This window comes from Orbicella franksi, chromosome 9 (genome assembly GCF_964199315.1).
Source record: "Orbicella franksi chromosome 9, jaOrbFran1.1, whole genome shotgun sequence".
NCBI classification, from domain to species: domain Eukaryota; kingdom Metazoa; phylum Cnidaria; class Anthozoa; order Scleractinia; family Merulinidae; genus Orbicella; species Orbicella franksi.
The window spans coordinates 12,848,258-12,872,987 of NC_138153.1; the positions used below are offsets into that span (position 1 = coordinate 12,848,258).

General features: G+C 40.0%; 2 protein-coding genes and 1 pseudogene across 2 annotated transcripts; all 3 read left to right on the forward strand.

The window, feature by feature from the left end:
• The first annotated feature begins 5,899 nt into the window (after window positions 1–5,899).
• LOC145498768 (uncharacterized) lies at window positions 5,900–7,534 on the forward strand. The gene is made up of 2 exons (XM_081478695.1): window positions 5,900–6,563; window positions 6,945–7,534. The coding sequence occupies exons 1-2, from the start codon at window positions 6,018–6,020 to the stop codon at window positions 7,086–7,088; spliced, it is 690 nt and encodes a 229-aa protein (XP_081334821.1). The 5' UTR covers window positions 5,900–6,017; the 3' UTR covers window positions 7,089–7,534.
• Window positions 7,535–8,941: 1,407 nt separating this feature from the next.
• Window positions 8,942–9,882, forward strand: LOC145498769 (uncharacterized; annotated as a pseudogene).
• Window positions 9,883–12,260: 2,378 nt separating this feature from the next.
• On the forward strand, window positions 12,261–21,372 carry LOC145498771 (caveolin-1-like). Its single transcript, XM_081478699.1, has 2 exons — window positions 12,261–13,033; window positions 19,920–21,372. Exons 1-2 carry the CDS (start codon window positions 12,965–12,967, stop codon window positions 20,274–20,276), a joined length of 426 nt encoding a protein of 141 aa, XP_081334825.1. The 5' UTR covers window positions 12,261–12,964; the 3' UTR covers window positions 20,277–21,372.
• The last annotated feature ends 3,358 nt before the right edge of the window (window positions 21,373–24,730 follow it).

The following is a 24,730-nucleotide window of genomic DNA, read 5'->3' on the forward strand; positions in this document are numbered from 1 at the left end:
AATCGCAACAATTTCACACCCCCAGCTATTGCCTGGCGCGGGTCGACTTCCGGTGAGACGATTCGACTTTTCAACAACGATTCGCGACGAATCGTCCGAATCGAGTCGAATCGCAACAATTTCACACCCCCTGTTATTGCCTACCGCAAGTCGATTTCCGGTGAGAGGATTCCACTTTGCAAAGGACGATTCGCAACGAATCGGACGAATCGACACAAATCGTCAAAAAAATCACACCCCAGTTACTGCCTACTGCGAGTAAACTTCCAGGGAAACGATTCCACTTTGCACGAAACATTCCCGACCAATCGAGTCGCTTCGTTAAGTGCCTCACCGAATCGACCGAAGTTTGTAGCCACGTTTTTAGAACGACAAACGTTCATTTATCATTATTTCACGGGTATTGACTTCCGGTGGTGCGGATCGACTCTGTGCGAATCGAGTCGAATCGTTAAGTACCTCATACGAGTCGACTCAACCCACACTCAAAACCCAGATGCACTATATTTACTAATTCTCGCGCAAATCGACTTCCGGTATGACGAATCGACAGCAAGGGATACGATTCGTGTCGATTCGGTCGAATCGTGTCGAATCGACAACATTTTCAACCCACCCTCAAAGCCCAGATGCGCTATACTTTTTAAGTCTCGCGCAAATCGACTTCCGGTATGACGAATCGACAGCAAGGAATACGATTCGTGTCGATTCGGTCGAATCGTGTCGAATCGACAACATTTTCAACCCACTCTCAAAGCCCAGATGGGCTATATTTTCTAAGTCTCACGCAAATCGATTTCCGGTATGACGAATCGACAGCAAGGGACACGATTCCACTTTGCAGGAAACATTCCCGACCAATCGAGTCGCTTCGTTAAGTGCTTCACAGAATCGACCGAAGTTTGTCGTCACGTTTTTAGAACGACAAACGTTCATTTATCATTATTTCACGGGTATCGACTTCCGGTGGTGCGGATCGACTCCCAACCTCGTTCCCAGGGTCTCTCATCTTACCGCCCCCTGGAGCGAGCGAAGAGGGCGGTAAGATTAGAGACCCTGGGAACGAGGTTGATCGACTCCGTTCGAATCGAGTCGAATCGTTAAGTACCTCACACGAATCGACTCAAGTTTGTCGTCACGTTTCAAGAACGAGTAACGCTCATGTATCATTATTTCACGGGTCTTGACTTCCGCTGGTGCGGATCGACTCCGTGCGAATCGAGTCGAATCGTTAAGTACCTCACACGAATCGACTCAAGTTTGTCGTCACGTTTCAAGAACGAGTAACGCTCATGTATCATTATTTCACGGGTCTTGACTTCCGGTGATGCGGATCGACTCCGTGCGAATCGAGTCGAATCGTTAAGTACCTCACACGAATCGACTCAAGTTTGTAGTCACGTTTCAAGAACGAGTAACGCTCATGTATCATTATTTCACGGGTCTTGACTTCCGCTGGTGCGGATCGACTCCGTGTGAATCGAGTCGAATAGTTAAGTACCTCACACGAATCGACTCAAGTTTGTAGTCACGTTTTAAGAACGAGAAACGTTTATAATCAACAATGATTTAGATAAACATATACAGGCAAAAACTAACGATAGATAAATCCGACGTTTCGGCGACATCTTGGCGCCATTGTCAAGGGAAACTAATTAAATATGCGATTTCAAGGGTAACTAAGAGTTCAGAGTTTCTAATTTGCATAAGTTAGACAAAGACTTTAGCGCGAACTGAGTCTGATTGTACATTTAAACACGGTCGTAATTGTTTAATGAGTAACATCTCATTAATGAGACAATCAAACTTGTTGTGGCATTTTTTCAACACGCTAAAACAATTGCGAAGGTCATCCGGAATCCTGCCTGCGTGTCTACTATCATAGTGATTGCGTACTGACGAGGTCTTGCTTCTATGTCCATCAACGCGTACGAACAGATGGCCACGGGTGTAACCGACATAACCAGCATCGCACTGGTCACACTTGAAGTTATACACAACGCATTGTTGATCAATGAGCTGAGGCTTAGGTTCGCTTGTCGGGAACTCCTGGGCAATCTTGCGGCTCGTAAACACCGGTTGAACACTGGTCTGCAGCTTCACACTGAGATCTTTCAACTGTGTCTTCACGATATTAGCAGACTCCCGGTCTTTAAAGGGTATGACAACCCGAGTAGTGTTTTCTGTCGTAGATCTGGACCGTAATGAGGGCTGGTCAGCGACCTTGCTAGCCAACGTATTCATGTCGTCTATTGAAGAGAAATTAGATGTTGACGGCAAACTGCCACCTTACTATCGTCGATATGTTGACGACACATTCACTGTGATGCCCGATTTGTCTACAGCTAGGGACTTTCTTAACACCCTCAACCACGCTCACCCCGCCATCAACTTTACTATGGAGGTCGAAAATGATGGAATGCTTCCCTTTCTCGGTACTCAACTCCTAAACAGAGCGCCTCGTATTGAAACTAAAGTGTTTGTGAAGCCAACAAACAGTGGTCTGCTTCTCCATTACCACAGTCATGTCGATAATAGGTACAAGCGCGGACTATTGACAACTATGCTCGATCGCGCACATCGCCTGTCTTCGTCATGGTCCTACTTCACTGAGGAGTGCGAACGACTGAAGTCTGTTTTCTCTAAACTGAAATATCCCAAGCACCTTGTTGACTCCACTGTCAAAACCTTCCTAAATTTAAAGGTCGCTGACCAGCCCTCATTACGGTCCAGATCTACGACAGAAAACACTACTCGGGTTGTCATACCCTTTAAAGACCAGGAGTCTGCTAATATCGTGAAGACACAGTTGAAAGATCTCAGTGTGAAGCTGCAGACCAGTGTTCAACCGGTGTTTACGAGCCGCAAGATTGCCCAGGAGTTCCCGACAAGCGAACCTAAGCCTCAGCTCATTGATCAACAATGCGTTGTGTATAACTTCAAGTGTGACCAGTGCGATGCTGGTTATGTCGGTTACACCCGTGGCCATCTGTTCGTACGCGTTGATGGACATAGAAGCAAGACCTCGTCAGTACGCAATCACTATGATAGTAGACACGCAGGCAGGATTCCGGATGACCTTCGCAATTGTTTTAGCGTGTTGAAAAAATGCCACAACAAGTTTGATTGTCTCATTAATGAGATGTTACTCATTAAACAATTACGACCGTGTTTAAATGTACAATCAGACTCAGTTCGCGCTAAAGTCTTTGTCTAACTTATGCAAATTAGAAACTCTGAACTCTTAGTTACCCTTGAAATCGCATATTTAATTAGTTTCCCTTGACAGAAACGTTTATGTATCATTATTTCACGGGTCTTAACTTCCGGTGATGCGGATCGACTCCGTGCGAATCGAGTCGAATCGTCAAGTGCCTCAGACGAATCGACTCTAGTTGGGTGTATTGGACATGAATGAAAGCCTTCCTCCCTTTCTTGGAAAGTCAGGAGTTCCGAACTGGCTATGTCATGTGCTTGGTGAGATTTTTCATAACAATGTTAAATTTACGAGTCAGGCCCGCAAAAAAAGAACGATATACACCAAACACGAAGATTACCGAGCTTAATGAACCTAATTTACAACACAACTCAGCAAGCTATGGCTAAATTCCAGGATATAGAGTTTTAGGGAAAATTACCGACTGAAATATTGCATTTCTTCTTGACCTTTATAACTTGTTGTTAACGCTGAAGATACCTAAGAAGAGCTTAAAATCAAGTGGTTTGCAGGATGCGGGATATTTAGGCCAAAAAATTAACAGGGAAAATTAATGGGAGTGCTCCTGTTGAATCATAAATGATGCACTAAATGTTATTTTTTTACTGAAGCTACGCTTGAATAAATGCGTTGAGACACATTATGCTACGTCATGAGTACAATAAAATGTGCAAAACAATTCTGAACTTCTTTACTTTTGTCATAATTCTGAACGGTTATGTGGATATATTACAGTACGACATAACATGATTTCGATTTATATTAGATTTCAGAGTTTTTTGAGCCACTAACTGCATGGGCGTAACTACAATAACTTTGCAAAATCACACGGAAACAACCTTCTCCACCTGCGTCTGTGTCTCCTAGATAAATCTATGTCGTGAAGTTGGCATTAAGCCATGCTGCTAAGTCCTTAATTTCTTGAATACAAAACAACAGTCAGCTCCCTAGTTAAACCATTGTCCTATGTACATGTACAAAGTTTTCAATTCCAATGTCACTAATTATTTAAACTGAAGCAACAACTCGAGGACAACGTAGAGCATGACTGATTATAATAATAGATATTGATTATATAACATGGAAAATTCTGGCTGCAGATCATTCTACTTCCTGCTCGAAAATGTTACTCTATTACCAAAAGACGGACATCTAAACAGAAATTGTTCAAGAAGAGCATGCAGGACTGTTAACTACTGCTTACAGTTCCGCTGCAAGTCGCTGCTCGTCGCCGATGGCACTGGTTCTGCTGCCAGTGTTACTGCTACTACCGCTACGTCTTCTCTTGCAGCACCTTCTACTACCGTGTGATCGAAACAGTCCAAGATGCGAGGCATCATTTCTTCAATCCTTTCTCAGACTTACATAGTCTTTAATAGTGTCGAAAAAAGTTAGTGCTGTATGATCTCGATTCGCTTTGCGTAGAAACGATTTTCACTTGTTTCCTTTTTTCGCTAGCTTCTCGCCAGTTCAAAACCTCCATCTTTCCTGTAGAAATGACCATCACCAAGACAAAGCCCTGATATTGCTTGGGATTCTCAGAGAACTCGCTCACTGATGGTCGGGACGACCTTTGAAATGCGGCGTTCACATCTCGAGGGCGACTTCGAGGACAGTCCTTGTAGTTTCGAGGATGGCCATCATTAAAGTTGCTCGGAGGTACTGGAGAAACGGATCTCACTTTTCGAGCGGGACTGGCGTTTAAATATCGAGGATGGTCCCCCTTAAAGTTTTGGTAATGGCCAGCGTCGAAGCTGCATGGAGGTTCCGGAGGGTATACCTTGTAGTTTTGGTAATGGCCAGCGTTGAAGTTACAAGGAGGTACCGAAGGGAACGGGACGAAGTTTCCAGGAGCCATGGCGTAAGGATTGCAAGCAGGCACCCAAGGAACGGGGAACATGTTTGCAGGAGGAAAGCCCATACAGTTAAAAGAAGCCATGCTATTGAAGTTTCCAAATGCAAAAGCAGCACAGTTTCCAAACGGATAAGGCATACAGTTGCCATAACAGAAGGCGGCCCACATTTTGCATCGGAGTAGTGTTGTTACAAAATCGCTCAGATCTAGCGCTGCTACAATTAGCTTCAGCAAACAACAGTGACAACTATATATTTCTAGAAATATGCTACTGGTCAGCAGTGATGACTGAGTGTCAATCACGGTCAAGAAGATCAAAGGCATAGGGACTGTATTTGCCAACTTGGTATTTATGAAGATCAAATTAACAAAGTGCATTATCAAAGGAAAAAGGACGCTTGCTTAATCATGCACGGTTCAACCTCAATATATAGCAATGTTTGCACGGGTATCTTCTTCCCATTCCTTCCTTGAAAAGTCAACTGGTGGGTGGTTGATAATTGAGCACCGGCCTGATGATTAATAATTCATAAATAATACCTCATCTAACGGCGAGGATTGTTCAGTTAGCAAAAACTATAAATCATCTTTCATAAAGTGGCGCGCCTTTCCAGTCAATATTCAAACAACCTTGATATACAATACATCCATTACATTTCTGTAACATATTTTTTATTTCGTTTCTGTATAGTTATTATTTTGCTTCTTTATTTTTCATATTGCTTCTATATTTTTTATATCTATTCCTACTAATTTATATATGAGTTTAGCTCATCTATTTTTTATTTTGTTCTCTTTATTTTATATGCGTTCTATATTTTTTTATATTTATTCCATATTTTTTTTGTTCCGCGTAAGATTTTTAATTTTTTTTAATCAGTTTGCAACACGTGATCACATGACCGCGATGCACTTCCTCATTGCGCCATTTTGGCGTTTGGTTACATGAAGGAAGAACTGTCTACTGCTTGTCGTGCGGCCGCGGATGCCTTAGAGATTTTAACTAATTTGAGACCTGGTTTTACGAGAAATGTTACACCTCGGATGAATTTAACGGCAATCTCTGTCAGTCAGCCGAACAACGGGGATCGTCAGGTGAACAACGAGGAACCCCAGGCGAACGAACGTGCCATTCAATTCTCGACGTCGCCAGCCTCAAGCAGTTCTACTCAAGCTCGGCTTGCCACTCTCTTTCCGACAATGGGCTCGAACCGAGCTAATAGGAAAAGCACTAGTAGAAGACTAGCAAGGTCAAAGCAGACCATTAAGTCGACCAAAGGCCGCCCATCTAAGACACTTGTTTACAAGGATCTAGTCCTTATTCCCAGTCCCAAGATAAACAAAGTGCCTACACATACAATCCGACTTCAGTTAGAAGAGAGAGAACTTGTCTGCCACGAGTTTCCCTTTGACGAGAGCTTGGATGCAAATTCCCTCAAAGCTGCTATGTTGAATCGATTTCCAAAGCTTTTGCTATTTGAATATGTCAAGGTGGGTAACTTTCCACTTGTGGTGTACGCTTATACATTGTTCTACTTTTAATGAAATAATAATAATAATATTATTGCTGTTCAGTTAATTTGTACATTTATTGTAGCTGCACTATTTCTAAATACGCATTTATACTATTTTGCCAACAATTTGCCCAAACAAGAGAATATCTGCAGTGACCCGAGTAATTGACTTACAATTTTCGGCAGAAGTTGTTGAATTATCCAGAATAGCTCTGGTAATGCCCCACTCTCACCCCTTCAATTAATTGTATAGTTTCTCCTTGCTTGTGACATAAGTTTAACTTAATTACTCTTTCATTAAATTTACCCTTGACTTTTGCAAGAAGCCTGCAAGTAATATGTGTTTTTCTTAACCAAGCCATGGTATGGAAAGCAAATAACTCCTAAGTTGGCAGATGGCATAACTCTGAATGCAGAAAGAGTGACCAGGATGGCTGGTCAAGAAGCTGGTTATGTTAGATCACTGGTGCCTTTGGAATCTGAAGATGTGGCGCGAAACTGAAGAGGAGCTAGAGAATTCAGTATTGGATAGCAGTCCAAGGGTGAACGTTTTCTTGTGAATTTTTGCATTGAACAAGATAACACCTGTATGGATTTCTTTAAACTTTTTCGCCTCACTACAAAGGTATTTATGTGGTAGCTTCCCAATGCAGTATAATAACCTTGTATATGATAGATTGGCTTATTATTCAACTGCAGTGAATACCGTCCAAATAACAGTACAAATACATCTTATTAGATGTTTTTGGTGTGTAGTATCGCTGTATATTTTTACGAGTTGTGCCGCATTTTGACGAGCCCTACGGGCTCGTCAAAATACAAACAACGAGTAAAAATGTACAGCGATACTACACAGCAAAACATCTAATTGGAGATTTATTATCCAACAGCTGTAGTCAATAAATTTATCAATGAAAGAGGGAGTGTGTGACAGTTTTGCGTGCGTGCGCGCGCCGACCTGTACGGCGAACAGGTTTTCTACCGTACAAATACACCCAACAGGTTTTCTACTGTGCAATATCGCTGTATATTTGTACTGTTATTTGGACAGTATTCGCTGCAGTTGGATAATAAACGGCGATATGGTACAGTTATTTGTACAGAAGAAAACCTGTTTGCCGTACAGGTAGGCGCGCGCACGCAAAACTGTCACACTCTCCCTCTTTCATAGATGAATTTATTGACTACAGCAGTTGGATAATAAATCTCTTATTGGATGTTTTGGTGTGTAGTATCGCTTTATACTTTTACTCGTTGTTTGTATTTTGACTCGCCCTACGGGCTCCTCAAAATACGGCACAACTCGTAAAAATATATGGAGGATATTACACGGTGGCGAGAAGATATGAATTTTATGTTCGAGAGGCAAGAACAATATCTCACTCGTTCGCTTCGCTCACTCGTGAGATATTGTTCTTGCCACGAGAACATAAAATTCATATCTTCGAGCCAACGTGTAATGTTCTTTTTATTATATGGAGAAACCAATTCAACAAAAGCAAAAGGCGGGAATCGTGACGTCATTGAACGATACGACACTCACAAAGGTGACATACTGAAAATACGCCACTCGGGTCCCGGATGAAGTGGCGTATGGAATCTACGAGTGGTTTAGTTCCCAGTAAAACACTCTTCTCCATATAATAAACAGCGATACTACACGCCAAAACATCTAATAAGATATATATTCTAGCTCGTGCTACTAGGCATGAAAATGGCTTTTTGTTGGAAATATTATCCGGTTTGTCTCCAAACAGATTTGTGTATTTATTTATTTTGTTTATTTATTTGTTTGTTTGCTCAGATATTTATTCAATTCTTTAACAGGACATAAATTGATTTTGTATATTGCAACTCCATCTGATTGTGGACACTTGTCTAAAGATGAACACTTCATAGTATGCTACATCATTGCCACTTAGTTCACTTTGGTTTTTTTTTTATGCTTTGTGACAAGTTAATATTTCTTTTAGTGTTAGTGGAGCACAAAGAAGCCCTGTGTTGCTTTCATTCGGGGAGAGCGATGGGAGGCCAGATGCAGCTGTGGTGCCCCACCCCTGCCAGGAGGCTGTACAACCTTTTTGTGTTCCATTTCCAACTGAGGCAGGAACATCACATCAAAATACAGAGTTAAATGATGTAGAGACAGGCAGTAACTCTGATATTGTTTTGGCATCATCTGAGCTACCTGTACCAGTAACTGCACCTGTTTTAGGCAGTAACTCTGATATTGTTCATGCATCATCTGAGCATGTACCTGTACTTCAACTGCTATCCAACTGCTATCGTATCATCCAAGTGCACCGGTTAAATATTAAGAAGGATTTGATTGACTTATTCCGAGATCCATTAATTATGAGTCAAGACATAAAGATATTAAATTGTTATTGATGCTAGGAGAGTTGAAGAAATTGGCAGAGGTGTTGGGTTGCTTAGAGATGTTTTCTCCTCTTTTTTGGAGAGAAACATTTGATATATGATTCCCTTTTTGTTAGAGAAAATGAGCGTGTACCATTTGTAATACATGACTATTAAAGGGATAAATGGGTTGCTGTTGGCAGAATTTCGGTGAAAGGATATTTGACCTGTCAGTACCTACCAGTCCCTCTGTCTGAAACGTTCCTTACCTGTCTTTTTTGTGGGCAATCTGCTGTAACTAGCGCTATGCTGACTCAGTCCTTAAAAAATTACATTTTAGTAGATGAAAAATGTTTGATTGACAAGTGCCTTGCTGGTGATATGAAGTGCGATGATGAAGACGAAGTGTCCCAGCTTTTAAAAGTACTTTGTAACTATGACTGTCGAATTATGGTAAATTCTGAGAATTTCATTCAAGTTATTCAAGAAATAGCCCGTAAGGAGCTGCTGCAGAAGCCACAGTATATTGCAGACTGCTAGAAAGATATAGTTTTCACACACTTTCCTAGTTTTCCTGATTTTGCAGCACTTTCCAAAAGGTATGAATTAATTGTTAATACCATCCACGAGCAAAATCCTTAGTTGCCTAGAGGCAAACCCTGAAAGTGATGGCGAAAGGGATAGCCTTAAGTTTTTTAGACGGTATATTAAGGGCCTTAACACACCTCAGAAATTATCAAAGCTTGTAAGGTTTATCAGTGGGTCTGAGTTAATGCTTTTTGACGCAAACCATTTTATCTGGTGTGGGTCGCCGACCAATTGCCCACACTTGCAATACTGTGTTGGAGCTATCCTAAACTTATCATTCATTTCCTGAACTTAGAGAGGAGTTCAGTTCAATACTTGTATCACATTATTGGGAAATGGATATTATGTAATATGCTTTGGGACGAGAAGAAGACCATTATGGTGGCAAGCTGATTTAGAACAGACTGATAATTTCATTTTTCATATATGAATTGTGTTTTCTGCCTTTGATGGGTATTTACAGTTTTAAAACATGTAACAACAGTGCACAAATTATTTGTCACCGATTCCTGTACATCATACTGGGAAATCATTAGCTAATGGCTTATTGTAGTATCAAGCTTGTTATCTGTTTAAAGTTGACATTTTAAAGCGAACGCAGCTGTTTAGAACTATATTGAGATTTTAATGTACTTTTTTCCTGACTGTTGTAAGGGTTAAGTTGCATTCGTTGTGTTCTATTCTGATAGATAAAATTTGAAGGCAAAGTAATAAATTTCGCACTGTTTACGTTTTCAATCCGTCATCGAAGTTGGTAGTCTACGATTAACCGTAAATGGGAAGCAAGAGGAAAGAACTCTCTACAATTTTCTAGCAGAATGTCTCTTGTTCCATGTTTCACTCTTAGAGTGAATTATGCTACCCAGCCAATCAATCCTCACAAAAAAACAAACAAACAAACAAAAAACAAAAAAACAAAAAAAACATGACTTAACGCAATTAATATTCCTCGTTTTACAATTAGAATTTAGTGATGCCAGCTTGATAGGCGTTAATTGATCTTAATTCTCAAGGTGGCCCCATTTTCACTCTCTAAACAACGGATTTCCGGTTAGGTGGATGCTGGGAACACCTGTTTTGAAACATAGCTATCACCAAAACGGCCTTATCTCAGCAAAGCTTCTTATATGTTGAAATTATATGTTCTTATATGTTGAAATGATTCCCAAGGATGTCTGTCTCACATATAGAGTTCTAGCATGTTCACCAATCTTCATTCAAAGGGTGTCAGGAGACTTCCAAAATATGCAGTTGTTGTGATGTGAGCTTAACATCAACTGCTGGTATTGAGACCTGGTAATCGTCGTCGTCTAACGGGAAAGGTCCATCTGGATCAAACCCATACAATGGAATTTCAATTGGATGTTGAATACTCTCAACTCCAGAGTATCCAGAGTGTATGTTCTCCATAATCCCAGAGGCGAAAATTTGTAGGGGAGATAATTGATGTTTACTGGAGACAGGGTGATTGTTCCATTGACCAGTAAAGTGTTGCAATGCCCTATTTATACTTGGTATGTAGATAAAGTGCAATGAAAATAAATGTACTTCGTTTTACCGGTCAAGAAGACCCATGTCTTCCATTCCGCTAAAGATATTGGCAAAGTGACCAAGGACACCAGCGTAGACATCTCTATGAGCGCGCTCAACACGGCAGTTGTGGACAGAGCTTCCCGTTATGATATTTCCTCTGTCCAGTCCTCTATTTTCCAACATGTACTGTGCCACTCCAACATTTTCCAGTCCATGATCGCTATTTACTCTTGAAGGTAAGCCAAACTCTTGTACTCCCTTGATGAAGAGCTCCAACACTGTATCTGCACGGTTGGCAGTTAGCATTTTGCTTTTGAAACTGGCGGAAAAGTGCATCGCGGTCATGTGATCACGCGTTGCATACTAATTAGAAAGACAATAAAAAATCTCACTCGGAACGAAAAAAATATGGAATAAATATAAAAAAATATAGAACGCATATAAAATAAAGGGAACAAAATAAAAAATAGATGAGCTAAACACGCATATATAAATTAAAAGGAAGAGACAAAAATATAGAAGCAAAATGAAAAATAAAGAAGCAAAATAAAAAAATACACAGAGAGGAAATAAAAAATATGGCACAAAAATGTAATGGATATATTGCATATTAAGGTTGTTTGAATATTGACTGGAAAGGCGTGCATCTTTCCACCTTCGCCAAAGTCTTCTCGGGCCACTGTTTTAATGTAACGTAACGCAAAAGCTTGGAAATTCAAACGGACACTATTTCAAAAGGAAGAACCTTGCCGAGCTAAAAATTCAAGTTTTTTGAGTGTCTTATATCTGATGCAACTGAAATAACAAAAGAATAGGTGATTTTTTGTTGTTGCTGTTGTTGTTGTTGTTGTTGTTGTTGTTGTTGTTTGTTTAAAAACCTGTGTGAGTCAACATTCTGCCTCCATGAGACGACATGAAGTCTCTCCTAGAGCTCCGTAAAAACCTGAATCCAACTCTGTCGCTCTAACCCAGCCAAATTACCCCATCTCTCATATATCGATGCTGGTCCTCTTTTTTACAGGTCCCAAGTCTTCCTGTAGCGGCGTCAAAATACAAAATTGTGTCGTCATCGGACGATTACCGAAAGAAGCTAGAGTTGTCTGAGCTCCCAAATTCATTTGAAGTGGTAACAATTTTCACCTTCGCCGCCTTAGAGCGAGCTTCTAGTATGGTCATCACCTCCATCTTTCCTGGGTATTTCTCAGGGTTGTCTGAGAACTCGCTCACGGATGGACGACTCGATCGTCGACAGCTTTGTGATGCACTTCTGTTTTGAGAAAGGACGACTTCTAACGCGTTGGTGTTTAAAAAATATGGAGGATCGCGTCGTGTGCTTTGTTCTGCTCCCATCTGTTAACGCAAAAACTAGGACTCTCTTCAAGTTCTTCTTCAACTCTCTTCAAGTTCTTCAGTGTTATGGTCGACAAAATAGAAAACGTCTCCTATTTGAAATCATGCAAATTCTTGGAACCGTCTTCGTTGTATGAAGGCGCTTCGCTGTTGTTGGTCAGCGGAAGGATAGTAACTTTTTCTGGGAAGAGCGGAAGTCCCAGCTAGTCACAGCCGATCAACGAAGGCGGTGCACGAACATTAGGAGACATTAGAAACTTATATGAGAAGGAAAGATCAAATAATAGAGGTGTTGGAATTAAAAGGCAATAGGCCTTTGGTAAGAAACTTTGACACAACAAGAACAATAAAAACCATGGGGAATACCATGAGGTTGTCACACCGGTGACTTGGTGGTAGTCCGTGACAGCGGGTAACAGTCTCAGCCGTCTCTTCCTCTCTCATTGGTCAAAGTGATATTATTTTCTATACAGGTGACCTTTCCATATCGCGAGACCTTTTTAATATACAGCACGAACGAGGGAAGAAAAGTTTAACCCAGAGAAAAGCATGGAAGACCATCCGATCCTTACGGAAACCGAGGACAGGGATCCGCAGAACTACAATGCTTATCTGAAGGTAAGGATAAATTATTTCGCTAGTGCCAATGGATCTCAGTGCTGAACTCTGCTGAACTCCACTGAAGCAGTCAAATGGTTGCTGATATTTGATACGGAAAATATGCGAACTGTAAAGATTGCGTTCGATTCATAACATCCAGTTTATTACTGAATTCCTCAATCAAAACTCATGGACGTTGTCTCTGTTAGAGGGTACGAACGACCTTTAGCAAATGACGGCAACGGCAACGAGAGCGCCGCCAAGCAAAAGTGTTAACAAGAAGATCTTTTAGATCTTACAACCGCGCTTTTAAAAGTTAACTGTTTTGGTAGCACTACAGTCGGTCGCAGTGCAATGCACATTCCAAAGCAGTCCTTGATGATTCATTGATTACTGTAGACACCACATCACTTGATCAACACAACCTGTATTATTGCACCATCAGTCGTAGCCGTTGTGAAATCTCCGATGACGTAATTACTTCCGGCGCATGTCATAATATGGGATCATGAGTGACCCGATGAAAAAACAAAACGGAAAAAAAAAAAAAAAAAAAAAAAAAAAAAAAAAAAAAAAAAAAAAAAAAAAAAATCGGTTTTGAACCTAAAGTTAGCGAATTAGTATGCAAGCCACCGTAATGGTGGTTGCCGTCTGCGAAATGTTTATTTGCTCAAAAATTGCGGCCAAATCTTTCGGAGATGGAAGTCAGGACATTTCTAACGCTACAAAAAGTAAGTTGGGACCAGTTGCTGGTTTGTAAGGCTGAAATTATCTAGAAGTAAGCTTTTCGTAACTTGAACGTAACGAAGACCACGCGGTGAACGAATTGAATAAATTATTTTTGCACTGTCTCGTTCTGTTATTTGTTTCGTTCTCTTTTGGAGCCCGCCGAGGTCATTTTTTCGTCTAAATAAGCTTAGAAAAGTTCGAAAAAGATTTTGCTATTCAATTTTCAGCTCTTAGGCAATAATCCTGGATTTTTTTGACCGAAACGTCGGTTCGTGTTATGTTCCTGTGTTTGCGTTGCTATAGGCGATTGTCGCTTCCTTTGTTGACTCAAGCAATGAAGCGAGGTGACAAAAAAAAAATGTAATTATATTTAGTTCTCGTTTTGTTCGATTTCGTTGACATTTCAATATGATGAAGCTGGATTGTTAAGGAATAGATTTTACTACTGCCGATATGAGGTAGCTATTAACGCTAAAGTGATATATCGCTTCGAAGTCAGGGTTTTGAAGATATTTTTAGCAAAGCGTGGGTTCGGCGTGACTATGTAATCTGAGATTTTTGCTGACCCTGAAGAAAAAAATATCCGGAAAAGGTCATTTCATCGACGATTCAAACGAATATAAATTTATACATATTACGAGCTGAATTTCTAGGGAAAAAACATATTTTTGACGAGCGCCGGGGTTTTGATTTTTTTTTTCCCGCGAAAGTGTCGGCCGGGAAAGAGGACGTTTGTGAAATCTCCGATGACGTAGTAGTCTTAATCTGGAACTTTCTTCGGGATATGTATGGGCATGAAGATACGAAGTCGAACACTATTAACAACAGCTTTCTTCCTTAAAAGTCACGATTAAATTTAATTGTTTTTTCCCTCGAGTAAAGGGCTAGCAAAGAAGTCACACGAGTCACATAATTCAAGAATTGCGTTATCCACGGCTATCTTTAGTATCGTGGTTATTTCCCTACCAATGACGTAGTCCTTGCATGTTCTGACATGTTCTTTGCTTGGCTTGGAAATATTTCATTTTCCTTCCGATTTATGAACTCGCTGCGATGAAACATCCAAAGAATTTACTTCATTTGCCTAAAACCACAAAAAATACTTGCAAAATTGCAAATAAATTGATGACCGTCGCTTCTCGCGAAATAAACTTGCAAAGTAAACACGATCTTATTGGTCACGTAGCGCAAGTGGAAGCTGCAACGTCAACGCATTCCATGGCTGACGTACTACCTTTTTTCTTTTTAGCTTATTTACTAGTCATACCTACCGGTACAGTGCCAACGAGCAAATGGAAACTTGCGCAATTTGAACATTACCCATATTTCTTTTCATATTAACGTACCTTTTAAATTTAGGAAGGGTGTTGTTCCTTACCATTTTTGTATGGTATTTAATGTTTACTCGTTATAAATGGTATTACAGTATAAGTAATGGAGAGTAAATACTATAGATTTTTATAGAACTTTTATTGAACAGTGAAAGTTTCATTTTATTCATATTATCAGTAACAGCTAAACAAGAAAATGAATTCCTCTTAGAATGTCCTCAGAGTTTGTAGTTAACTTTCAAGAATATAACGGTGGAGTTATTTGAAGCACATGCGTTTTGTAAACTATGTTTTGTTAAATGTTGTTAAACCTGTCATATGAAAAATACTTCTTACTTGTGCAAGGTTCACAAGATAGTATTGTTTCTTATGGGTAAACTAACAGGTCTCCCAGCCAATTTTTGGAAAATCGCAGGAAAATAGGCTGTTCAAGTTCAAAATATAGGAAGTTTGTGCCAATAAAATAGGCTTTTTATAGGAGCTAAACTAGATTTCATACAGTTAACGAATATAAAGTAGGAAACACACTTTCTGTGCTTTTAATTTTTGTGTGAAATGGTGGTTTGCATAGCGCACAGTAGCCTTCAATAAATAAAAATCACCTAAGACTTCCATACTTGCAGGGAAAACAATTTGATCAATACAGGTGGATGACAATTCAATAAATAAAAATTTCGGCATGGTGACAAAATATTGCAAAACTGAAACATCACCAGAATGCTTTTGGCATAAATCACAAAAAATTGGTCTGCTATTAGGTAGAGAAGCTTCTGAAACACAGTTTTCAAAATCAGTGGGCAAAATACCTGGGCAAGTAATATACAATACAATTGCACTTGTAGTTTTCACTATTTGATTGTTACATAGGGTGCAACAAGTTTGATTACATTGTTGAACAAGAAATAGTGATTTCAGGTCATCAGTTAAATCTCCAACTGTCCGCACCGTAAAAATATCACTAAAAACAGCATCAGCTGTCATTGCAAAAAATGATCCACAACGATCTCTTACGAGTGACCATACAGGCTCTCGCACAACCTCAACAGCACCAGGATTTTGCCTTCGGATGCATGACTCATATACAACACGAAAAAACTCATTGCATGTAATGTTTTAAAGATGATTTCTGAAAACTAAAAAACATAGTTCGAGAAAGCAATCAACTGCACAAAAGAATTTCCCTACACTGATTAAATAATAATTACGGAAATGATCTCTCACATGTGACCCCTCGTGTGCACAAACTGAATACTATCAGTGCTATCACGTATCGCATGCTCTTTGTCGTCCAAGACTTTAACAGTGTCTCTATTTATGTTTCCATTCACTATGTGTGCTTCCTTGCTCGAAATGAGGAAAGGATTGAAACTACCATTAGAAGGATAAGCCATGCGCCTTGACAAATATCTCCCTTTGAATTTGAAAACGACGACCCTGACATTTTGACACATACTCCCAAAATTAGACAAATCATTGTTGGTACTATGATTGTGAAAATATAACAACATAAACAATACATAAATCATTTTATCTGAGCTCTTGTGAGTTTTACATGTTCTGCGTGTACCTTGCACTTTAGTTTGTACCATAATGTGGTTCGAAAAACACGTGACAAGCGCGACAACGGAGGAATGTACTCTCAAGTTCTAAGATTTTGATTTGGTATACAATTTTCTTTTAATGCTTGGCACGCTGGCCGTTTGAGTTTGTTTTTGACTGAATTTAGTGTTTTATCGTCTTTGACTTTATCAGTTGGTTTGATTGCTCTATTGCTCGCTGGCGTTTTCAACTGGTTAACGATTTGATTGTTTTGGCACGCTGGCCGATGGTTGGGCTTCTCGATCAATTTCCCACAATGGTACTTAACTAAAGTACACCCACTTATTCTAAACGCACTATGATTGGTCCATTCCAAGTTAACGCACTACGATTGGTCCATTGGAGGACAATAGGTCTCTTTGGCATTACGTCATAAAATCTTACATTACTTACATCTCTCCGGATCACTCGAGATTTTTTCCGCCTGCCTCAACCTCGCGCGGCTCTATAATGCTGCCGCCTCGCCAGCCTCGCGTTCTTCGCTTGGCTGGCTCGTTGGCAATTATTTCCTTTGAATGCAACGCTTCGATAAAACCAAAAGAAAATATAGTTCATACACAATAAAGAAAACAATATCCGCAACATTGTCCTTGTATTAATGTTTCAACAGCTTTTGGCGAGTAAACACCACAGGTTGCGTGACTCAAAATTTGGCCGAGTGGAAGTTTGGGTCTGGTCTTCGACAAATCTAAGAAAAGAAAAAAAAGAAAATAAACCACGGCTAAACCATGAACCGCGCTCGGCCCATGGCCGCGCGGTTAATAAGCAGAACAATAGCTTTCCATTCGACCAAATATTCCGGTTTTAAATTCCGAATATTTCATTTGAAGGATAGTATTTCCGGTTGGGGAAAAAATTGCGAACCCTTAGCTAGCCGATGTCAGTTACACGTGGTATTTCGATGAGGACAACGATATAACCTTTCTCATTGTAGCTACAGCTCTTACCTGCGTAGGAATTTAAATCGAGTCCGCGACTACTTTATTTTCCTGACGAGTTCAAGAGTCACTCTCGAATGACGAGACAAACTTGTGAGCTGTTCACAATCACGCGTTTGTCGTTATTTTCTAAGAGAATTCGGGGAAGGGAAGGTTCCTTTTTCCCCTCCCTCCCCCGACTCTTCCGTTTTTTTTTTTCCCGAATTCTCTTCCTCCTCCCCCACCCCGTCCTCTTTAACAGTGGCTGTGCACGTGCGTCATGAATCTTTGTACATTTCGCTTTCCTCTTTCTCGACTTACCTAAAATTCATATGTAGTGACCCTGCACGCATGGTAACCCTTGCAAAACATCAACGTGGAATGATGAAGTCCTGCGTAGTTTGGACAACGAGGACAACGGCTGGGACTGTGTATTAATTACCTGGAGGGGGGCGTTGGAAAATTAGAGGGGGGAGGGGGAAATAGGAGAAAATTACAACAAGAGAGAAAGGGGACTGGATGTAAAATTTAATTAAAGAGATTGTTCAACGAGGGAAAATTGCCCTCTTCTGAAGAAAGGTCTTTGCCAGAGGAATGTTCCCAATACAACGTGGACGAGACTGCATGTAAAAGTTATGTACAGCACCTTGAGTTCCTCGATGCAAAAGCCAAAAAAAGAGTGAGAGAAAGGAACTCTCTTTCGCTTATTTCTTGGACAATTGAAACAGATGTAAAAGTGCTTACCAACAAGTAGTTGAAAATGTATCTAAAGCAAAAAGGTCTTAAGATAACGCGGGAACCTTAGTGCCAGAGATGCTGTAGAAGATGAGGAATCTCCCAATTCATGCGAACACGACACAAGCTCAGAGTCCAGTGATTCTGATGACTCTTCAAAGGACTCTTCGACACGTCGAAAAGTCATTTGAAGTGATATTTGTACCGGAGGAAGAACTCCAACAAGTAAACTAGGTATGAGGGAATCAGTGGGAGGAGACTTTCTTCCAAAAGGGGGCGGGGGGGGGGGATAGCCTTAATATTATCATTATGTGAGGGGGGGTTGAAATTATTTTTTGCTTAATGAGAGGGGGTATGACTTAGTTTTGAGGCATATTTTACCCATTTCCCAGCTCCCCCCCCCCTTTTCCAGGTAATTATTGCACAGTCCCTTAGTAGTATTTTCATCCGAGACTGAACGCTAGCATTACATATTTAGCTTGAGCAAGTTCTGAGACCGCAAAAACTTGCGAAATTTGAAGGTGAAACGTAAATTTATTTTCTGCTCTGCGCTGTCGACTCCTCGGGGTTTAAGACCTCTTAAGTCCCTATTAATCATAACTATTTTGTAGCTAAACAGCGCTGGGATAACTCCAATCATTTCAGAACTTCACTTTGTTCCTGTAGCTCCTTTTGCAATCTGTTTAACGCTTTTTCAGAGTTCATAATTTTACAACTACTTATATAAGTCATTTAATTTAACCGAAAATCAAAAAAACGTAATTGGGCCGAGTGAACGATGCATCAAATGGATTGGTTCTCGTGCTCAGCGGCACGTGCAAAGGAGAAGTCGCGAGAGCCAAGCGTTCAGTTCTTGGGGCGCAGCGCGTAAAAAGCAGGGAAGAAGCGCGGCGTCGATCTCTAAGCGTTCTGCTCTAGATGGAATTCACTTGTTGGATTATATATATTCTCTGCTTTTAGGCCCTGATGAAACGCCGTTCTTCTTGAGACAACCGAATGTTATTCAGCATGTGAAATTTGAGCTCTTTATACAAAGCCTCTCGTTTTTTCCCTGTCTGTAACAACATCAATTTGTCGCTTCTATTTTATTTTCACGTTTGTGAACGAGTTTAAGCCTTTTAAAAGCAAAATGAGCTTGGCATAATTCATTTCTTCTTTTGGGATTGTATAGTCGAAAGACAAACTGCAGATAGCTCCAGATTGGCCTTCACAGCCAGTTCATTGCGTGGCAGTCGTCATTTTATTGCGAAAATTGCAAATAATGGAAATTAGTGATTTCCAGTCGATAGAAATGTGGAAAAGAAATACAATGACAGCGCCATTACTCTATGCTTGTACTGGTAAAACAAATGCATTTCAAGTTCCCAAAAGAAAACCCTTCTCATTTCAAGGCCACAAAAGTATATCAGTCCACGAAATCATACGCATCATCCCTTCAACGGCATCCACATTTTAGTTATTAGTTATTATTTTTTTGGAAGAAAATACCTCTTAGTCAACGGGTCTGGGCTATGTTATGAGCGGATGAGTGAGTGAGTTAGTCAGAGCTGTATGTCTTAGATTAATTACCGGTGGTTTCTTCTTCTTCGGCAGGTTGCCTATCCAGATGTGATCTCCGAGCCATCAGCAATCCATAGTCCTAAGTGCTCTTACCAGTTTACCAAACTTGTTTTTGACAACACTGTCTACTTCACGTACTCGTTGTATACCATTGTTTTTGGCGGTCTTTTGGCCTTTCTTTACGGCCTCTTCTGTGGAGCCCTGAGCTTCGTCATGATTTGGGTTATCGCTCCATTTGTCCGTCTGTGGCTTATTCCACTGGGGCTTATGGGGAAGATCTGGCTGGCGGTCGTGAAATGCTTTTGCGATCCTTGGTACGAGTCATGCGGAAGGATTTTCTCAAACATAAACATGAACCTCAATCATCGTAGGACAATTCAAAATGTCTAACTTTTATCGTGGCTGTAAAAGTTCTGAGTGATATTATTAGTGAGATTACACTGAAGTGAAAGTCGATGGTGCAAGCTCTCTGATCTTTGATGTTTAACTCAGTTTTTAATTAGATGCAATGAGTAGTTCAACAAGAAGTGATATGCACGTTATATTTTTAAGAAGAGTTTTACTTATTGTTTTTATAACATATTATATTTAGAAATCAGCCATGTAGCAGTACTGCACAGTGTTAATAAGCAAGCGTCAATCTCTCAAAGTGTGTTGGGGTTTTCCTGTATTCTTGTTGGTTATCTTTTTATAGACCCGTAAAGTTATAGCATGGAAAAATTTGCCGACCGTCTTGCGTTCGCGGCCGTCACAAGATAAATATCCATGATATAAAAAATCCGCCAGATTTGTTCCTCGAAGCTTAGGGAATGATATTCTCGCGGAAAACTATTCCGAGTTATCGCCGTTTGAAAAGTTGTGAACATGTGACGCCTTTACTCGGATTTATGTGAACAGAATATGACGCCAGCCAATGAAATCACGGCACGCCTGCGTTCACAGCGAGCGAAATGACTTTCGCAGGAATTCCAAGGCAATATGATAATAGTGTAACAGTCTCGTTCTCCTCGTTGAACTTCAGCGTGCGTTTAGGCGCAGACCATTAGAAAAGTGATGGGGGTGAGGGTAGGACTTTTTCAGCTTGCAGGTATTTTTTTTTTTCACGTCCACTGCCTCTCCAGGAGTTTTTTTTTTTTTTTTTCGGGGTCAAGTCCCCTGCACGATTTTCTAGGGGGGGAGGGGGATATTCTACTGAAACAATCTCAATCTTGACACTAGCCACAATCGGACTGCCTGAAACAGGCTTCAAACAAATAATTTTTATCTTTCACAGAGTCGTTTTGCTTTACTGTCAAAATTATACCCCGGGAGAAACATAACCAAGAATCAGAACTGATGGGGCTGCATTGCACGTTTTGTTTGATGTATATATAGAGACATATCTTCAATTTTATTCATTCATTCCCCTTGTAATAAAATTCATTCTTGGCCGGCAGTGAATCAAGGTTTTAGCTAGGAAGCTCTGAGTGGCCATCCAGCACCAAATATGGGGCCAAAGGGTTTATTCCCCAATGGGGGTCTGGGGAGCATGGCCCCCAGAAAATTTTGCGAAATTGAAGCTTAATTGGTGCGTTTTCCACGATTCTCAGCCGATAAATTAATGCATCGCTTGGACTTCAATGATAATGCATCGTTTACTTTGTCAAAAACCTAAAATAGATTTGAACAGCCTCTATTAAACACATCAGTTGTGTTAAAACCTAAATTAATGTCTTTGATTACGACTTTTGTCCAACGTTGATCTTAGCGGCCATCTTAGGGTAAGTGTTACAGTTCGCCATGGGTGTGCCCATCTCTGTCCACAATCGTCATTTATTCATGTCAGTTGTGAAATCATTCCCATATGTCGAGGCTTTCAAAACACGGTATGTGCTTGCTTTAAAAGTGCAAACGAATCAAGCAGGATGGCTGTTTATCCATAAGGGTTTTTCTGCAAGGGTAATTTGGCTACCAGTGTCCATGAGGAGGTTGCTGCTCACAAAATGTATCGGCCTTGAAAGGAAAAAATGCCTGTTTTCCTAACTGTATAGAAAACCAGGACCAAGAAATTAAAACTGCAGTATGAAGTGGCTGCCAAGGTGCCTTTCAGGCGAGTACAGTTTGTAAACCCGACAGTGCAATTCACTCTGCAGAAATTGTTTTTTCTTCACTTCTTCTTTGCACGAATTTTTTTTCAGTCACCCTCCCTTGCATGAGTTTTTTGCTTTATTTTTCCCCACCCCCACCCTCATCACTTTTCTAATGGTCCATCCCTTATAGAGCCGTCTTTACCACTCGTGAGAAATGGGAAAAACCAAGAGAAAAAAACTTGGCAAGAGCACGGGTACGAGTATACATGATCCCTGGGACCTAGACCTGACGACCTAGCTTCAATTTTTTCAATGCCCAAGGACTTTTTTAGCACATTTAATAAACTCAATAAGGAATGATAGGTAGCATGGAAGAGCGAATTAATTCGAAAACACAACTGCGAAAACTTTTTTCTAAATAACTCGCGCGCGTTTTAAGATGTTACTTTCATTTTTTGGGAAATGTTAGATTTTATAGAGACCTTTTTGTTTTACTTAAAAAGGAAAATTCGACAAAAGTAGCACTTTTAAGGTATTGTGTAACCTTGGGGTGGCTCGAAACAGCAACGGTTTCCAGCACTTTCCAAGACGCAGACTTTGATGGGTCATTATAACCACTCTATCTCGGTTGATGCCAAAATCATGGTATCAAAAAACTGTTCAATCAATGGTAAACATGTTGCTGTCAATTTTGTGGCACAATAAGTTACCATAGCAGCAATACGACCTGCTAAAAACACCCTTAATTTTAGCTTTAACAACAAGAACAACCACCATTTTATTTTGCTTAATACATAGAATATCATACAGCAAAAAAATAAATTAAACTCAAATAAGCAAAAAAACTACTCAAAATAGTAAGAACTAAACGAGCTGAGTAGTTACAAGGATTATTATGCTTTAAATCGGTTGTAGGAAAAATAAAGAAAAGAGGAGGGAGAAAAAAAAAATAGATAGATATAAATATAAAAAGAAATATAAGTAGTATTAGTATAAATCTACTAGCCTTCTATAACGAATGGCGTTCTCTGATTGGCCACGCTACTCACTATCTATTCTGTGATAGATAGTGAGTAGCCTAGCAGTGTGCGCTTGTTAACGAAATGACGGCCGCTTCTTGGCTTTTTCGGAGTGCCTGTAAATAGGATTTAGATAAGGTTTTGAACGACTAGTAGATTTATACTAAAACAGTTAGATTATTCGCTCTCGATTTCTATGCGTGATAGTTGACGAGGGCTACTCATAATCTAATTGTTTAATAGTACCAGTTATTGATAATGCATTGTTTAATTAAGAGCGATAGTAGCTTAAAGAAAAATACTAAGCTAGCATTAAGCATAAGAACTTATAGTTGCTTAGTCAAGTTTTGATTAAATAAACGCAGAGATAAGCTTTTTATCTCTTCATCCAAATTGTTCGAGATAGAAGGGCCAGAGAAATGTAGATTGAACTTGCCATAATTAGTTCTAACCTGATCGATATAATATGTTGACTTAGATGCTAGCCTAGTATTATAGTTATGTTTAGATGATATGAATGTGAAGTAATTGTCAAAGATCTTAAGTAATAGATTATGGTAATACTGAAACATAAAAACGGCAGTTTGCATACTAACCAGATCCATGAATTTAATTAAGTCTAACTGTGAAAATATAGGGCTGGACTGAGCATCTCGTTTCGAGAATGTGATTATACATAGAGCCTGAGTTTGGTCAGCGGTTGTTATGCTGTCATGGCGGATTTCTAGTTCGTCCCGAAAATGTTTTGGTTTTCTTCAATTTACTAGTGCTTTACTTGATTATTTAGAATGGAACCAGTTTAAATTGACAACCTTTCTCTATGGCGATTGAGCAAGCGGCGCCGAGAGCGCTTATAACCAAAAAACAAGCTTGGTGACCACCATTTTTTTATTATCGAATTGATGAGGTGCAACTTTTTGCAAAGTTTAAAAAAAGTCTGTGGAGTGGGTTCAGAGGCACCTTAAATTGTCGAAAATTTAAAGTGGCTCTGAGCCCACTCCACAGAATTTTTTTTTAACTTTGCAAAAAGTTGCATCTTTTCATGCTTATTACAATTCGATAATAAAAAAAAGCTATAAGTTAGAAGTGCTTTAAGCTAAAATTAAGGGTGCTTTAAACAGGTCATGTTGTTGATATAGTGACCAGTTATGTAAAATAGACGATTGCAACTGGTTTACCAATGATTGGGCATTTGTATGATACCATTACTGTAGTATCACTTGTTACACAGTGGTAGTATTCATCCTTCAAAGTACAGCTGTTAACAAAGTGCTGGAAACTGTTGCCAGCCTCCTTAAGTAGTTTCACAGTGATTTCCTTCGTTTCGACATACTCCGAATAAAATGTAATAGCCAAACCCTCGCATGTAAACAAAACCAAAGGTGTGGCTGACTAGGACCCTTTAAGTTGTTACTTTACTTTTAATTAAGTTGCAACTCAATTACACTTTTATCGTAACTCCCAATAGTTCTGAATGAAGAAAAAAAAATGCAGACAACCAGTTAGGCGACCATACAAACGAAGATGTTTTGCACGCTGCGTGGCTGAATGTTGCACTGAGGAAAAATGCAACAAGAACCTCTTCCCAATGCTAACAGAACATTCATCAACAGTCAAAGACGTGGTCGCCAGCCCTGCAGCCGAACCTAATTCTACACAGCCTGGAACCACTCAGGCACCGAAAAGTCCAACTTCTGTGGGCATCAAGATGAAGGCATTCTTCTATTTGCCTATCTTTCTCCTGGTTATACTCGAC

What these genes read in the sequence shown, in the direction of transcription:
- LOC145498771 (XM_081478699.1), top strand. Translation starts at nt 12,965, where the DNA reads ATGGAAGACCATCCGATCCTTACGGAAACCGAGGACAGGGATCCGCAG. An exon ending in ACTACAATGCTTATCTGAAG is followed by an intron (nt 13,034 to 19,919) that starts GTAAGGATAAAT and finishes CTTCTTCGGCAG; the next exon opens with GTTGCCTATCCAGATGTGAT.
- LOC145498768 (XM_081478695.1), top strand. Translation starts at nt 6,018, where the DNA reads ATGAAGGAAGAACTGTCTACTGCTTGTCGTGCGGCCGCGGATGCCTTA. An exon ending in TGCTATTTGAATATGTCAAG is followed by an intron (nt 6,564 to 6,944) that starts GTGGGTAACTTT and finishes TTCTTAACCAAG; the next exon opens with CCATGGTATGGAAAGCAAAT.